Raw genomic sequence first — 17,598 nt, 5'->3', positions numbered from 1 at the left:
TCTTAACCAACTGAGCCACTCGGCCGGCCCCTCAGAGCTCGCATTCTTAAGCCTACTCTTAAACAACTGAGCCACTCGGCTGGCCCCATTATCTAATCCTTAATATAGCATTAACTTCTTGGGTCAGTTGGGATAGGATTTTAGGTAATATATAATATTTATTTTTAAATATATTCTATTGTATTTAAGTTAATTTATATTATAAAAGTAATACATATACTTTGTAGACTTTTTTTTAATGTATAGAGTACAAAATGAAATCCCAGAGGAAACCCTGTTAATAATTTCTTATGTTATCTTTCTGGAAATTTACTATCCACATCTAGCATGTATATGTCACACATTGATATTTATTTATCTCTGGTAGGCTCAGGACTCACAGATCTTGGAGATTAGCATGAAGGCATGTTTCCTTTACTTCCATCCTGCCCACGGGGTAACAGGAAGTCTTTTACCAGGTTCCTTTCCCCAAAACCCTAAGAACTCCTGGGAACATTTTCCTGTCCTATAGCACCATAGTGGTCATTGCATGTGGCATCAGAGGATGAACCTCTGCAAATGCCCTCCTGCCATGGCAGGACTGGGCTGTCACAGTAGGTTGCTATTATTCTCCCTTGTACTGATGTGTCGTATATGTGTACCCAACCTCTTTTCTTAATTTCATGCCAGATTCGTGAAACCAGACTATAACTTTTAACATTTTATTGGTAGTTCAGAGGTAACAGAAGGAAAATATGACACCGAAGACAACTTATAAGTCTTACCAAATGTGGCCTCAATCAGTATGTTCAAACCCAGATCATGGAACCTCTGTGCCTAACTCCCTGCTAGCCCCAGCAAGGCAGGGGCCACTTCTACCCTTTATATGTGGGCCTTGAACCTGTTTATCCTAACTGGAATCCAAGCTCCCAAATTCCCTTGGGCCATGAGAGAAAGGCATGTGTCTTAATTTCAATCAAAGCCCACCATGGCTGTGCATCTCCAAATGGCAATGGGAACGTACACTCCCTTCAGGGGACGCCTTACCCTTTCACTCAGGGGAGTGTGGTTTTGACCCAAAAGGTAGTCAGAACTCAAGACATTCTCCACAGCCTGGATTCTTCAGTTTTGGAACAAAACCATGTGTGGCAGGTAGGGTCTCCTGTAGCCACTATGGGTCACACCTAGTCAAACCCAGGCCAGTTCCTTGAGGCCCAAGGTGAGGATCTGGCCTGTACACCTTTCCTGGAATCCTCAGACTTGCTCTGATTTCCTGTGAACAATCCCTTAAATAACAGCATGCATCACACTCCCCCAAGAACAAGTGAAATTTTGCTGGGATAATGTGGCCTAATCCTATACTTAACAAAGACACATTACTCTAAGGCAGGGGTCAGCAAACTGCTGCTCGCGAGCCACACGCGGCTCTTTGGGTACGTACATGCGGCTCTGAAGTAAAATTGTAAATGAAAATAAAACTATCATAGTTTCATTTATAAAATTTTCAAAGGATACTATTCACATAATGGTGATTTCATTTGTTTATAGGTCTTGCAAAACTTCAAGGGACAAGATTGGCTCTTCCGTCTCAAAAGTTTGCCAGCCCCTGCTCTAAGGGAATCATTACCTGAAAAAACGTAGTAAGTCTTCTAACCATAGTGACCATTCACATGTTACCAGGCAGAGTAAGTTTGATCCTCAACTGAAAAAATCTCCATCTCAGAAATGGAGAAATGATTTGACTCAGAATTACATGGGAGTGGGAATGGCGACAGAGAGGAAAGTGGGTGGGGTTTTGATGAAACAAAATTGGCCAGGAGTTGATTGTTATTGAAATTAAGTGATGGGCATATGAGGGTCCATTATACTATTCTATCTACTTTTGTGTATGTTTGCAACTTTCTATAGTTAAGAACAACTGCATTTCTGCAGAGGGTTTCCCTTGTGACGTTTCATCACTGGAAGATCCCTCCGTGCTTTTCGAGCAGCCCTGCAGATGAATTCAGCCTCCACCTCCGCAAATGAGCTTCTTCCCTCCTTCCATAGATGATCCGAGATTTTAGGGCCAATATTTACTCAGTGCTCACATTCTGGCTTCTGAGTTCTTTACCACAAACACTCTCTTCGAGGGAACTTCTCATAAGCAGCCCGAGGATGGTGACACCTGAGGGTCTTGTTCTCCTTTCACTATGTTTAGGAATATGTGCCATCTTGCTCAGTATACAGACCGAGGATTCAGGCACAGCATTTCTAAGTGGTAAAAGAAACTCTACCTGTGTTATTTTATGACTTTTTAAAAAGATTTTACTGGTATGACTTGAATGGAAAGGAGTCTATTGAGGGTGCTTGAAGAATGACTGTCTGGCAACCAGGAAAGGATAACATCTCTGGTCTTAGTAAAGTTTATGGCAGAGCACTTGGTCTGGAATGTGGCCTTCAGTTTTATAAACTGAGAAACTTAAATGTGAGCACACATAGACACAATGGGATCCTAAGGGCTGATGAATGCCAATAATTAACTTGCAATGGGAAACAAAACTATAAGTAGACCCCACATCCATGTTTGCTGGTTAGCACAGTTCTGTTTATGGAAAACTTTTTATGCAAAGCCAAATTATAATCAGAAGGGTATTTGGTGACAGCAAGCTCTAGAACAGTGAGTTTTCAACAGGGAGAGTTAGCATCCCCTGAGAAAAGGGGGTTGGGGAGAGGGGAGCTTTTAGGGGAATTTTTAACATGTCATTAGAAAACGCATACCCAATGTTATAATCCAGTAATATATTTCAGGGGTAAAATTTAAACCCTATTGCTTCTATAATGAAAATTATAATAAGCAAAGTCACACAGTATCTTCTTGGCTGGTAACACTCAGCTTGGGAGGTGGGGGGAGGCACAAATCAGACTCTCTGGAGGTTCTAAGACTATTTTTCAAAATAAGGTGAGAAGACATTACTCACTGAGGCACTAAGCAAATCCATGAGGTAACTCACATTTGCAGGATGCAAATGAAATTTTCTGTTCTCAATTTTTTTCTCACTAAACCATTTTGTGATGAATATAACCATATTTAGCGTATCATTAGTCACTAACTGTGGGAATTGATATAGAAATGTATCTAGGAGGGGCCAGCTGAGTGGCTTGTTGGTTAAGAGTTGGCTTGGGAGCACAAGCTCTGAGCAGCAGGGCCGCTGGTTCAGTACCCACATGGGCCAGTGACGCTGCGCCTTCTACAGCTAAGATGGTGAACAACAGCTCAACTTGGAGCTGGGCTGCCGTGAGTCGCCGGTGTCGGTGTAGGCTGCAGCGGGGCTGCAATGGGCTGTGGTAAGCTACCATGAGTGGCCGGCAGCCAGCATGAGTGGCCCGCAGCCAGTGTGAGCTGCCAAGAGCCACCATGAGCAGCCATCCAGAGGCCAGCGACTGATTACCTCACCCGGGAAGAGCACAATGATAGTACCAACATGGGCCAGTGAAGCGACGTCCTCCACAACTAGACTGAAGAACAAAAGGACAGCAACTTGTCTGTTCCCCTCCCCCAATTTCCCAATAAAAATCTTTTAAAAAAATAGAAAAAAAAGAAATGAATCTAGGTCATTTATAAAGTATTATGTACTTAATAGTATAGTATATAGTATAGTACTATAAGGCAGTACTCCAGTTTTGGACTAAATTCTGCAGCTGACCAAACCGTTGTATGGTTATAGCAGACATTTGATGGTCTCAGCATTGCTTTTTCTCCCCTCCTTCTTCCCCAAACACCTATGTTCATTTGGGGATTGCTATGGTCCCTGGGAAGATGACTCCACTCTTGTTCTAACACATTCTAACCTCCAGAACACAGCAATTGGTCTGTAACCTACACCAGTCCAATCAGTGTGAATCTGAAAACTTTTCTGAATAATGATACTGGGACAAAGATGGGATCACTTTCAGGTGATGTTAGCAGCCATCTTTGGAGGAAGCTGGAGGAAGCCAACAGCAAGACAGGTGAGAGAAACAGAAGGATAAGTGGTGATCACTGGGGCCATCACTGGGCCACTGGATCGAGTTTGCCTGAGACCAACACTGTCTCTGGACTGGACAATTATTTGTACCAATGAATTCTTTTATTTTTTAGCTGAGCCATCCTGCCACCTGTTGGTAGCAGAGTGGCAGCTCAGCTCGGGCTGTGAATCGAACCAGCAACCCTGTTGCTCAGAGCTGACACTCTTGAGCAGACTCTTAACCAACTGAGCCACTTGGCCGGCCCTATGTACCAATTAATTTTTTTTTTTACTGTTCCAGTCATTTTTAGTTGTAGTTGAAAGCACTAGTGGGTGGACCAGGGCACTGCTGAATAGAAATTGTTTCAATTTCTTGTTCTCCAACAGGCTCAAAAATCAGTCAGTGAAGCAAGTAACAAAGGAAAAAACCCAGTAGCTGTCATGTTCTTAACATTTGCTGTAGAGCAAAATCATGTGGAGAGCTTTTACAAATCTCAGGCCAATTAAATGAGGATCTATGAAGGTGAGACTCAGAAAACAGAATTTTTAAAAACTCCCCAAAGGCAGCCTAGGCTGAGAACCATTGGTCTCAGTAAATATTTGGTTCTGTCCCTTCCTGCAGATTAAACGTCCTAAACATCTTCCAACTAAAGGAAAACAAAGGTTGACACATATCTTGTCCTGTGAGGTTAATGCAAAGCATACCAGTGTGACAGAAAAGCAAAATGTGGAGCCTTGTTTTACCTTTAAAAGGTATTCAAATGCTGTACTCTACTCCATTTTATATTCCTCTCTCCCTCTCTCCCTTTCGCCCTTCAGCATTTGATAGGAGCTTACCATGTACCAGTTACAGTGACAGACACCAAGTATACATATGAAAATAAGAAAAACACATTCCTACATTCCAGAAAAAATAGGTAATCAAGGTATTCATTACAACAAAACTTTTTGAATCTGTGATAAGGGAAACATGGGGCACGATGTAAACAGAAGAGGGGCTCCTGGCCTCCTGAAGGGAAGGATTTTAGGCTGACCACAGAGAAATGCATGTTTCTTGGTAGTTACCTTGGTAGATGATGGAAGAGGGTCCAGACAGTGGAAGTGAAAGAACTGAAGAATATACCATGGGAAGAGAAGAGTGCTAGAGAGATGAGGGTGGAGACATAGGCAGAAGCCAGGACTTTATTCCCAAAGCAATGCAAGTCAATGGAGGGGTTTTAAGAAGTCACAGGATGTGATTTCTCTTTTTCAAAGATAATTCTGGCTGCTGTGAGGAAATGCATGGGGGGGGGGCTGAAGAAGGAGTCAGGGAGACCAGTTCATTGGAGGCAGATACAGTAACCAGGCAAGAGCATGGAGGCCACAGGGATGGAGAGGAGTGGACCATTTATAATGATGTTTAAGAAGGTGGAATTGATAGGATTTGGTAATTGACAGGTGAGTGAGCAGGAGAGAGAGAAGCCAAGAGTGACACACATGTCTCTGGTTTGAGCAACTATGTGGATGGCAATGCCATTTCTTCAATAAAGAACACTGGAAGAAAAGCAACTTTGTAGGAGATGAGTTGAATTTTGTTCATTTGAGTTTGGAGTACCTGTTAGACTTCTAAATGCAGAGAGTCAATAGGTAGTTACATGTGTCTTAAATTCAGGAGAGTAATATGGGCTAGAGATCTATAATTGATAGTCATCAGAAAATTAATGATAATTAAAGCCAAGAGAATGAACCAAATTACCTGGTATAATTCTGCAGAGAGAAATGGCTTAGGACAAAGCTCTGAGGAAAATCTACAACTAAGAGTAGAGTAGAGGACAGAGTCTTGCAAAGAAGAATAAGAATGCATTACCAGAGATTTAGGAGGCAAAAGAGGAGAGTGTTTCACACACACAAAAACAGGGGGTGGGAAGGTATATTTTTTAGAAAGAGAGTGATGAACCTGCCAAATGCCGCTGAAAGATCTGGTAAGACGAGGACTGGAAATGTACAAGGTCTGACAATTAAGTCCGTGAACTCATCCTAGAAAAAGTGCTACATATCTTATTTTTTTATTTTATTATTATTAGTTTTAAAGATTTTATTGGGGAATCGGGGAAGGGGAACAGACAAGTTGCTGTCCTTTTGTTCTTCATTCTAGTTGTGGAGGACGTCGCTTCACTGGCCCATGCTGGTATTATCATTGTCCTCTTCCCAGCTGAGGCAGTCGGTCACTGGCCATTGGATGGCCGCTCACGGTGGCTCAAGGCAGCTCTCGCCGGCTGCCAGCCACTCACGTTGGCTGCCAGCCACCCACGGTAGCTTACGGCAGCCCACTGCAGCCCCACTGCAGCCATTGCCAGCGACTCACGGCAGCCCAGCTCCAGATCGAGCTGTTGTTCACCGTCTCAGCTGTAGAGGGTGCAGCATCAGTGGTCATGTGGGATCTGAACTGAGAGCACTGCGGCTCAGAGCTTGTGCTCCCAGGCCAACTCTTAACCAACTGAGCCACTCAGCCAGCCCGCTACATATCTTATTGCTCAATATCACTATGGTCACCTTCGAAGTTCTCCCTTTGGGAAGCTATGCACTGATGCCAGTGCCTAGTACACCGTTCAAAGCAATTTTGGAACTCTTTTTTCTGAAATGGCCATCAGAGCTGTTGTATTACCCTTGATGTGCTGAATGTCATCAAAATGTCTTCCTTTCAATATTTCCTTTATCTCTAGATAAAGAAAGAAGTCATTGGGGGCCATATTAGATATCAAGTAAGTCAGGAGGGTGTTCCAATACAGTTATTTGTTTACTGGCTAAAAACTCCCTCACGGACAGTGCCGTGTGAGCTGGTGCATTATTGTGATGCAAGAGCCATGAATTGTTGGCAAAAAGTTCACGCTGTCTAACTTTTTCACGCTGCCTTTTCAGCGCTTCCAAATAGTAAACTTGGTTAAGTGTTTGTCCAGTTTATAATGAATAATCCCTCTGATATAAAAAAAATGTTAGCAAGAAGATAAAACAAATAAAAAAAAGAATAAAAAAATGTTAGCAACAGCATTGCAACAAGTTTGTGAACTTAATTGTCAGACTTAATTGTACATTGGATTAAGCAATATGGAATGTTGTGGAAATGTTACCTGGGGTGGCTTGGGAAGGAAAGGTGAACTTTTTCAGAAGTCACTGAAATGGAGAAGAGAGTGTGTGGTAACTTAAGAGGGATATGGGTCAAGGGATATTAAGATGAGATAGACTGGAAAATGCTTTTTTCTTTTTTTAATGGAAAGATATCAGGAAGATGGATAAGTAGAAGACAAAAAGATTCAGGATTCTGAAATGTGAGGGATGCCTCTTCTACTGGATTGGAGAGAAAGAGGAGTATCAGTGCAGAGAACAGTGAGGATTGTAGGTTCACTGACCAGAAGTGGAGCAAATTCCTACTATTTGTTCTGTGAAGGGAGCTGTCATTGAGAGAGAATGAGAGGGGGTGGTGGGTGGGTCAGAGGTTTAAGGGGAATGGAGAAATAGTTGTTGAAATAGTTGTTGAAAATGGGAGACAGCTGAGTAGGGAAACAGTAGCCTAGTTAGGAAGTGTTAAAGGCTCACATGAGATCGTTGAGCATTAATGTATAAGCTTGATAATCTGTGTGATTCTGTATATTCTCCTGTAGGTCTCAACAGCCCATGAACTAGCAAGAAAAAAGATGGACAGTTGAATTCATACATGGTGGGCAATATAGGTACAATGGAAGGTGAAACGGAAAGGATTTAGAATACTGGCAGTGATGGGTTGTTTGAAGTGATGCATTGTGAATACAAGCTGGATAAGGAGGGAACTATGGATAGGCAGAGGCTAAGAATAAGGTCAGATAATTGAAGGTCCATTTGAAGCTCAGGAACTGGATTGTTGGAAGTAACTGACCAGCGAGCTGGATCAATTTCAGAGGATGAAATGTCTGAAGTTATGATTTCAGAAATAGAACAGTTCAGTTGGGGACAATGTCAAGAGTATACCAGTGGAAGGAAGTGGCTGAAGAGGGAAGACCTTGGGAAATGAGATCAAGGAAAGGAGAAACCTAGGTGTTGGATGGATTATCCACATACCCAATGTCCGAGAGCGTGGTGGCCCTGGTGTAAGGTGCCTGTGACTCTGGGAGCTGGAAGAAGATACGTGGAGCCGAAGGCAGAGTTAGACATGATTTATTCGCTAGCTCTCTAGGTACCGCCCGCCTTGTACAGTGGCCAGGCTTTATACTGTGCGGGGACAATTAGTGGCCATAGCCATAGTGCTTACATAAGAGTACACAAACAGTGACATCAGCAGGATGGACAGAACCCGGGCAACACTCCATCTTTTGTACCTGGTGGATCGCTATGGCAGTTCCGCCAGATGGCCAGGTGAGGGAGCCTGACCGACTCCATTTTCCCTACACCCCATTTGATGGAAGAACCTAGGGGGAAAGAACAGTTGGAAGCTAAAGGCCCTGCTTAATCTGCTGCTGCCCATTCCTCTGATCATTTCTGTTCCCACTTTCCTCCAGCCACACCAACCTCCTCACACTTCCTCACACATACCAACCTCATTCTCACCTCCGGTCATTTGCATATACTTTTCCTTCTGTCTTGAATACTCTTCTTCCAAATATTCCACAGCTCACTTCCTCACTTCATTCAGGTTTTTGCTCCAACATCACCTTGTCAGTTTTCTCTGGCCAGTCTACCTAAAATGGCCCCTCCGAACTCTGACCCTTCACTTGAACCCCTAATCTATTTTCTTTTTTTCTTCAGAACATTTAGCACAACCTAAAGTTATAGTACATGTTTATTTTCTTTATTATCCATCACACCACTAGGATGTAAGCTCAATGAGGGCAGCGATTCTTTCTTGTTCCCACTGTATTCTCAGCACCTAAAACAGACCCTGGAACATAGTAAGTGCTCAGTGAATGCTTTTTAGATGACTAGGTGGATGGATGGACAGATGGGCAGACAGCAAAGAGGAAGAATCCAGAAAGTACATGAAAGGCTGCTATTAATGATAAAGGGGGCACAGCTGAACAGCACAAATTCTAATGATTGAGTGCTTTGAAACAAGGATGAAAGGGGAAAGTTTGAAAGGCACCATGGGTAAATGATACTGACACACCCCCCTCCCCAAATTCCTGAAATACCCAAGGCTCCAGAGAACACTGACCTCCACTAGAAAAGGTAAAGGGAAGTGGGTCCTGGGGGGACAGCCGTATCTAGGGCTGCAGGGACAGTGGGTCATTCTGCCCACATAAGCAGCAGCCACCAGCCATACCACAGCTCAGGCTCTAAAAGCACAGCCTCCAATTTTCCACTTTTGTGCCTTTTGTTCATCTCCTGCATAGACTGCCCACCTCGCTCATCTATCTGCTCAAATCCTGCCCTTCTCTCAACAACTCGGAAACGTTTTTCTGACCACTCGAGGCAGAAGTGCTTTTTCCCTAAAGTTCCACAGAGCATACTGTATACGAATATACTATTCACTCGCTCTTATTTACTAGTTCATTTGTTCATTAATTTCTTTAACTCTTATGTGCCAGGTACTATTCTTGGCACTGTTTCATTTGATAATTACTGTTTTATGTTTTTATCTTATTTCTGCAAGCAAACTGTAATATATTAATTAAAAGATTACAGTGAAACCACAAGATTATTGTAACTTCTAAAGAAATAGTTTAGAGACATGATAGAGGGGACACAGGATGCAAATAAAAAAAACAGAACAGCATTAAAAGGAAAATGCTAATTAAGGTTGTTTTGAATCTTCATCTCTCTAATCAACTATGAGATATTATGAGTCTGTTGCATTTAACCTATGTTCTAAAATAATGCCTTTTACTTTTTATTTTATTTTTTATTAGTTTCAGTTGTACAAAGCAATGTAATAGTTAGACATTTACACCCCTCACAAAGTGATAACCCCCCCATCTACTACCCCTCTGATACTATACATAGCTGTTACAATACCATTGACTATATCCCCTATGCTGTACTCCACATCCCATGGCAATATATATACATATATACATATATATATATTTGACATTCAATATTATCCTTCTTCAGCTTCAGGTGTACAGTGCAGTGGTCAGGCATCTACAGTCTATGAAGTGATCCCCCTGATAAGTCCAGTGCCCATGTGGCACCCTACATAATCTTAACAACCTTATTAATAATGCCGCATTTTTAGTTGCTTAACAATTTGCAGAGCTATTTTACAAAAATCCTATGAAATAAAGTATGCAATTTTATAAAATGAATCTAATTGTATTACTAGTCTCTGTAACATTTAGGATTATTTAGACCCTTACTTAAGCAGAGAGTAAATTTATTGGGCACGTATTAGGTACTCTACAGAATCAAAGGGCAGCTCTGAGATCAGGTCGGAAAAGGGCAAGAAAAGAACATCTTTGTGAGGCCATGGACAGGTCATCAAGCATCTTGCAAGGCTGCCACAACCATTCTCTCTGATTCGTCAGGTTTCCAAGTCCCGAGAGAGACTTACAGGCTCAGCATTAATAGTGGAAGGCACGGTCTCTTGTCTGACAGTCCTACCAAACTCTATCCAATCGGGAAGAGGTTATCCCCAAAGGTAAACGGGGTGCAATTACCAAAACAGCAAAAATGACCAAGGAAAAACGTGCCTTCCTCACACCCCTAGAGAGAACTGCTCACTCCCTATCCATGTAGCTCTCCCTACACTTAATCACATTCTTATTAAATCGACAGTTTTCCTTCCCATTTCCTCCACTAGCTTATGAGCCCCGGCAGCAGAGGCTCAGCAGGTGCTGCATCTGGAAAATAGTGTCCCAGAGATGCCTCGGTGCACTCTCAAAATTAGTTCAGAGATACTCTGAGGAGTGAACTTAAGCAAAAGGAATGTCTTTTTCTCTATTCCACTACACAGTTATCAATTTTTAATAATTTTACCTAATATGAAAAATATACAAAATGAACATAGGAAGACATAAATACTCCTTAGTTGCTTTCCTATCTTCTCTAAATCTATAAAATGCCCACTGAACATCCCTAATTTTAGTACGAAATCTTTCAAATTAAAGTAAAAAGCTTATAATACTAATATAATTTTCTTTGCAGCTGATTTCAGCTAAGAATCTCTTCCACAGTTTAGCTGACTAGCTCCTAACATGGTATAACTTTTGAGTAAGACTAGAAATAAAACAGCTCACTGGAGAATAATAATAACTGGCTAAAAAGAAATCACTCCCAGAATTTTCTAACTTGTATCTGGGAAGATAATTCTAGAAAACCATCATTGTAGAAAATACATTATTAAATCTGTCAGAGGTTCTCTTATAAACAAAATAAAATGCAATAGATAAATTCTACAATAAGACCAGGAATGAGACTCGAATATTGTAAAAAGTAAGGGAGTATCCACACCATGGAATATTATTCAGCCATAAAAAGGTATGAAGTACTGACACATGCTACATCATGAACCTTGAAAACATTATGCTAAGTGAATGAAGCCAGACACTATATAATTTAAAAAATTATAGATATTTTTTGTATCTATATAATCTATCTATCTATCGATCGATCGATCTATCGATCTAAAAAGCCATACATTATATAATTCTACTGATATGAAACATCTAGAAGAGGCAAATCCACAGAAAGTAGCCTAGTGGTTGTCAGAGGCTGGAGGGAAGGGATGGAGAGTGACTGCTAATGGATACGGGTTTCTTTTTGGAGTGATGAAAATGTTCTGTAATCAGATATTGGTGATGGTTGCACAACTTTGTGAACATACTAAAACCCACTAAATTGTACACTTTGAAAGGGTGCATTTTCTGTTATGTGAATTATTTCTCAAAAATAAAAATGTTTTTAAAGGGAGGGAGGAGGCTTGATGAGGGGTTTGGCATGAAAATAAATTGCTCTAAGGGCCTAAGAAAGGCATGGAATTTGGTATTTATTTGTAGACAAAGGTTGGAAGAAAAAAAGCATAGAAAAAATACCCAATAATTACATCCTTAGAGTCTAAACATTAAAAAAAAAGTTTTAATTACATTGCTCATATTGTGAGACCAATCATTTTCACCTTTTAGGTGCCAAAAAAAATCTCCTGCAGTCTTTCTTAGTTCTCCTCGTCTATGAATTCTGCAACAGTCTCAGCTGCAAATCAAGCAATTTTATTACGCTGCAGCACTTAAACTCACTTGAGCTTTGTAAGAACTTTTTATTTATTTGGAATAAGAGCATGGTTTGCAGACCATGCCAGGAAATCATATCATCACCATCTCTACTTGCCCCAAAGAAACCCAAAGACTTCCCTCGATTTTCTTTTCCTCATTCTCTGAATGTTAATCTGTGTGTTTTTAGTCTTTGAGTTAACTGAGAAGCCTTTTCATTCTGTGAACTAAGCACATTCCTTCAAAACCACAGGCATCCACTTCTCATTGGATTTGTGACAATCACAACACTGGCATGCAGGTAAAAAAAGAACTCGATTTGCTTTTCCCATCACACCTCTGGTTACCTCAGGGAACCCCACTTCAATGGAAAAGGAGTAGGGATCATTTCTGGCACCCTAACCATGTCCAAGTATTCCATAGTATTCTAGAGTGATCGATTCTTTCCTCTGCACATTGCTACAGCTGAAGCCATTGAATCACAGGAAGGTGAAATTCCAAGGAAAAGTGCTTCCAACAGACAGTAGTTCAGAGGAGCGTCCCTTCTTCCGAACGGCCCCCTTAGGAGACTCTCTTCTGCAGCCTGATGAGTTTAGGGTTAAACTATTTTCAAGGATGGAATAGCGTGAGAGCATTCTAAACTGAGGTTAGGACTTTATCCTTTGTTCGACACACAACATGGATTACTCTAAGAACTTAATAAATATTTAACAAAACTGATTCAGTACCACTGTAAAAAAGCTAGAAAAGGTTTTAAATTTTGCTTTGTTTTTCCCTGTCAACACAATACATACACAAATGGGTGTATAGCTCAATATAAGAGAGTAAGGACTAAGAGAAATGAAGAATATGAGAGGTAAAAGACCTCACATGGTTTGAGAAAGGGCAAAAATCACTTTCTCTGTGTTGCCTTTTTAGCTTGTTGGGCAGACTGTTCTACAGTTACGATAACTGCAAGAGGAAAATGAAAGTTGTAGTCTTTGTAACTAAAAAGCATCAATTTTGGCTCAAGTACAGTAAAATAGCATGGCCTCCAACTCTGATGGCCACATAATTAGTCATAGTCCTAACGATAACAAAAATAATTTATACTGTAGTTATAAAAAACCTCTCATCTAATTAATAGTTGCTTGGGTTTAAAATGGTAACAACCGGAGTAGAACCCTCGTTTAGGTACATTAATGCAGGTATTTGTATTCCTCACTCTCCTTTTCACTTTAAGCCCACTAAGGAAATAGAATTACTGTTCCCATATTTCCCCATTATGGTAAGCAGACTCTTATGGACTTGTAGCTATCAAGCATATTAAGTCATTTGAGTTCCTGGGCAAAGAGGAGTGGAGCTATATAAACATAAGGCAAGGAGCCGTTACTATTCAGGGATCAAATCATTAACTATATAGGTCATTGCCATAAAGCATATCATTGATTCCTCATCTCCATAAGATACTGCTTTGCAAAGCTGAGAAATAACAGGCTTATTCCGCTTTTATAATTATAAAATCATCCCTTTCAAAGTTTGTCAAGCTCACTGAACTAATCTGTCAATGGTGGAGTTGGGCTCGTTTTGCTTTTTTAAAAAAGTGTTTAAGTTTGAACATTAACAGTCATGGTGGTTCCAAAAGTGAACATATTTAAATAAGAGGCAATGCCTTATGATACCCTTGTCACCAAAATATTTTCTACCATTTGAGAAAGGAAAAGAAATGAGAGTAACCTATGATTATGGAAACTGTGAAAGGGTAAGCTAAGGAGGGACTTAATCAAACACATATTTTAAAAAATAAGTACAGAGACGAGGGAGTAAATTATAGCAGGAAGATTTTAATACAGCCGCTGAAAGAACTTCCTGACCATAAGGGCTGTGAAAAACTACAAAGTATGTGTTTTCCTTTGGAGATTAAGAATACAGGATAGGGCCGGCCGAGTGGCACATTGGTTAGGAGTTGGCTTGGAACGCCAACTCTGAGCAGCAGGGCCCCGGTTCGGATCCCACATGAGGGCCAGTGACACTGCGCCCTCTACAGCTAAGATGGTGAACAATAGCTCGACCTGGAGCTGGACTGCCGTGAGTCGCCAGCGACAGCATAGGCTGCAGTGGGGCTGCAGTGGGCTGCCATAAAAAAAAAAATGCAGGATAATGCTCTGGTTAGATGTATTACCTAGAAAAAGGGAGCTGGCTTAGGTATTGTCTTGAGATTCCCATTCTTCTTTCACTAGCATGGAGGAAAAAAGGACAGAAAAGAGAAACTCTAGGTCACGCCTCTACGTGGAACCCTCAGCCTGTCCACCTGACACCTTTGGGGACTGACTGTTGTTTTTTTTAAAGATTTTATTGGGGAATTGGGGAAAGGGAACGTTGGGAAATCAGGGAAGGGAAACAGACAAGTTTCTGTTCTTTTGTTCTTCAGTCTAGTTGTGGAGGACGTTGCTTCACTGGCCCATGTTGGTATTATCATAGCGCTCTTCCCAGGTGAGGCAGTCGCTCGCCGGCCATTGGACGGCTGCTCATGGTGGCTCACGGCAGCTCACGCTGGCTGCCAGCCACTCACGGTAGTTTACGGCAGCCTACTACAGCTCCACTGCAGCCTACACCATCGCCGGCGACTCACGGCAGCCCAGCTTCAGGTCGAGATGTTGTTCACCATCTTAGCTGTAGAGGGCGCAGCGTTACTGGCTTTAATGTGGGATCTGAACCGGGGCCTTGCTGCTCAGAGCTGGCGTCCCAAGCCAACTCTTAACCAACGTGCCACTCGGCCGGCCCTAAAAGCTATTTTTAAAAAAATATTATGAGTCATCAAACTATTATAGAAATTAAGAATGAAAAGAAATGGCCATAATCCTACCACCCAGAAACCACCAGGTAACATTTTCTGTTTCTTAAACAGAATATCTTGGATGTAATTCAAGGTTACAAAATAATGAGATCCTCAGTCTAACATGAGTATTTTCTAAAGTATGGTACTATGCTAAACATTCTAGATATATGGTCTCATTTAGTCCACACAAGCCAATGAGGTAGATGTTATTATTCCTATTTTGGAGATGAAGAAAACAAGATTTTGGGAATTTATCAAGGACCCATAAGAAGCCAGAGCCTAAATTCATACCCTGTTGTCCAGCTCCAAAGACTGACCTCTTAGCTTTCTCATAGGGTTGTATCCTAAAAGACCACATCCTCTTACGAATTTTAAGAGCTCCCACACAAGCACCCTTTATACACACACTTAATGAGTTTTCGCTTTCCTTACTGTCAGGTTCTTATTTTTCAGTTTTCCAAGAAGGTATATTTTCTTCTTATCATTTCCCTACCACCTTTCCAATTTGCTGTTTTAAGTTTGCCTAAGCTTGGAAACATCAACACGAAACAAGCTCAGCGAAACCTTGTGAAGCCCAAAGGAGACGTCCAATGGCTGATGTATAGACTTTGTGACACATACATTATTTCCTACTTACAACTCTGTTCTGAGAGCTGAGATGTTACTGTTCTGGGTTTGAGACATGAAAGATGTGACGTTTAAGTCTAAACATGCATCAGCCAATCTGGAAAAATCAGCACACTCATTCATAATCCAATGTTTTAATAAGAATTTAGATAAGTTATACATGGAAAGGTACATTACCCCGAGTCAAGAAACTTGGTCATACAGGAGAGTAGAACAGTGACTGCAAATGCAGAAAAAATGTTCATATACAGCTACAAAAAAAAAAAATCCAGTGTGCCATAAAACAAACAAGACAGAGGAATTCATAAGGGTATGGGATGTTTAACCCTCCGTCGGGCGCAATTGATCTCAGATTCACTGCACACAAATTTTCAAATACCTAACTATTATCTTAAGTATCATGACTCATCGCCTCTGTATCTTCCCCCTCCTACCATATTGCCAGTCATGTCTGACTTAGTACAGTAAAAACATATTTCATAGCGGCATCTTTGTGTGCAATGAATCTGTGAAATCAGTTGCACCCAACAGAGGGTTAAACAAGAAAAGGAAAAGGCTGCACTAAAAGGTGAGCCCCAGGTTCAAAACGAAGTTAGGAGACTGTTCCCAATCACTCTGGCCCAAAAAGGTGAAGGCAGAACACCAGAAAGAAAAATGGAGTATAGAAAAAGGTGGCCAGGGGGGTTTGATACAAATGAAAAAAGACCACATGCTTTCTTGTTTTGATTGGGGAAAGGACAGTGGATATGAGGTGGAAGGAAGGGTGCCCTGAGGAGACACAGGGCTATTATTACAGACTTGGCTGGGGTCAGCCCCGCTTATCTTCTACCAAATGTGGACAAATAAGAAGCCTCACAGAGCTATTTTTATCATCTAAGTTTGGCAGGCATGTTACTTTTAAATCCTATGACACATGCTACTATTTCATGTAATAAATAGTTTCCTTTTGTTTGTGAGGTTATTAATATGAAAGATTCATTAATTATCACTATAGTTAAAAAATATCTGATTATAGTTTGCTAATATCTGATATAATTATTTTGCAACTGCAGGACATGTACCTATGGGAAAAAGAGTGATTCAGATGTCTGCAGGGGCCCAATGGGCGGCAATTTCAACTGTGGTTTTCTTTCACTGGCCTCTTCTCTGCTAGGCTTGCTGGTGAGAGAAAGAAGAAACATGATGTCCCTGTGACCTGAAAATCTCTAATTCTTAGGAGGCAAAGTGTTGAGAGAGCCTAGGGTGCAACTTAGAGTCTGATGCCTCTAGAGGCCTTCCTGGGTTGCTCCATGGGATGAGACTCTCAGAATAAGGCCGTAGACAAATATTTAAGACTGTAGCCCCATTTCCACCCTTCCATATGATTTTTCCCCTTAAGTCTCCTTTTTTCCTTAAGTCCGCCTGTGTCCCTGCACTCTCTCAAGCTGATTTGACACATCAGCATCTGGGCTTTTCAGGCCAATAATTTATACAAGTAGTTACCTACTAAAAAACAAAACAAAAATCAAGTTGTGAGGAAGAAGAGATATTTGTTTGGAATGTGGTAAACATGGTTTTCCCTTTGCTCTCTTTACACTTTATTCAAACAAAACTACAGAAGTGACACTAATTTATATCCAAATAATTACAAATTGATTATATTACTCCTGCATGCATTGTTTATAAATTTAAATGACAGCATGTCTCTTAAATGCTTTGAGTGCTAGGGAAAAAAGTTGTCCTTGATAAAATGTAATATATGATCACACAAATCTGAATACTAAATATTCAAGCTAATTAGTCACAACTCAAATTTAAGCAACATGGCAAGTACTCATTAGCTTCACATGCCAAGAAAAATGGATGAACTGCCTAAACAGTATAGCATTTTAAAAAAATTGGTATTCCAACTATTCTGTGGCTATTAACATCGATGGGTTGCTTTTAAAGGTCAAAAACATTGAACTGTCTAAAGACATTCTGAATACCGTATTTGCCGGCGTATAAGACGATTTTTTGGCCCTGAAAAATATGCCTCCAAGTGGGGGGTCGTCTTATA

The 17,598-nt window shown here is 41.0% G+C and overlaps 1 protein-coding gene across 4 annotated transcripts in view; it reads right to left on the bottom strand.

The window, feature by feature from the left end:
* Positions 1-17,598, bottom strand: part of COMMD2 (COMM domain containing 2) — a 92,692-nt gene that overhangs the window by 65,768 nt on the left and 9,326 nt on the right. The window contains exon 5 of one of the 4 annotated variants that reach the window (XM_019630721.1): positions 8,336-8,380. The exons of 2 other annotated variants lie outside the window; for them this stretch is intronic. In XM_019630721.1, coding sequence (XP_019486266.1) covers positions 8,357-8,380 — 24 coding nt within the window. In that variant the 3' untranslated portion in view covers positions 8,336-8,356. Of the gene's footprint in view, positions 1-8,335; positions 8,381-14,312; positions 14,331-17,598 lie in introns of those variants that run through there. One more of the 4 variants, XM_019630723.1, reaches the window with a different exon arrangement.

Source organism: Hipposideros armiger, unplaced genomic scaffold, assembly GCF_001890085.2.
Source record: "Hipposideros armiger isolate ML-2016 unplaced genomic scaffold, ASM189008v1 scaffold_936, whole genome shotgun sequence".
Lineage (NCBI taxonomy): Eukaryota > Metazoa > Chordata > Mammalia > Chiroptera > Hipposideridae > Hipposideros > Hipposideros armiger.
The sequence above is the reverse complement of the archived record's forward strand: the minus strand, read 5'-3'. Positions and strand labels throughout refer to the sequence as shown.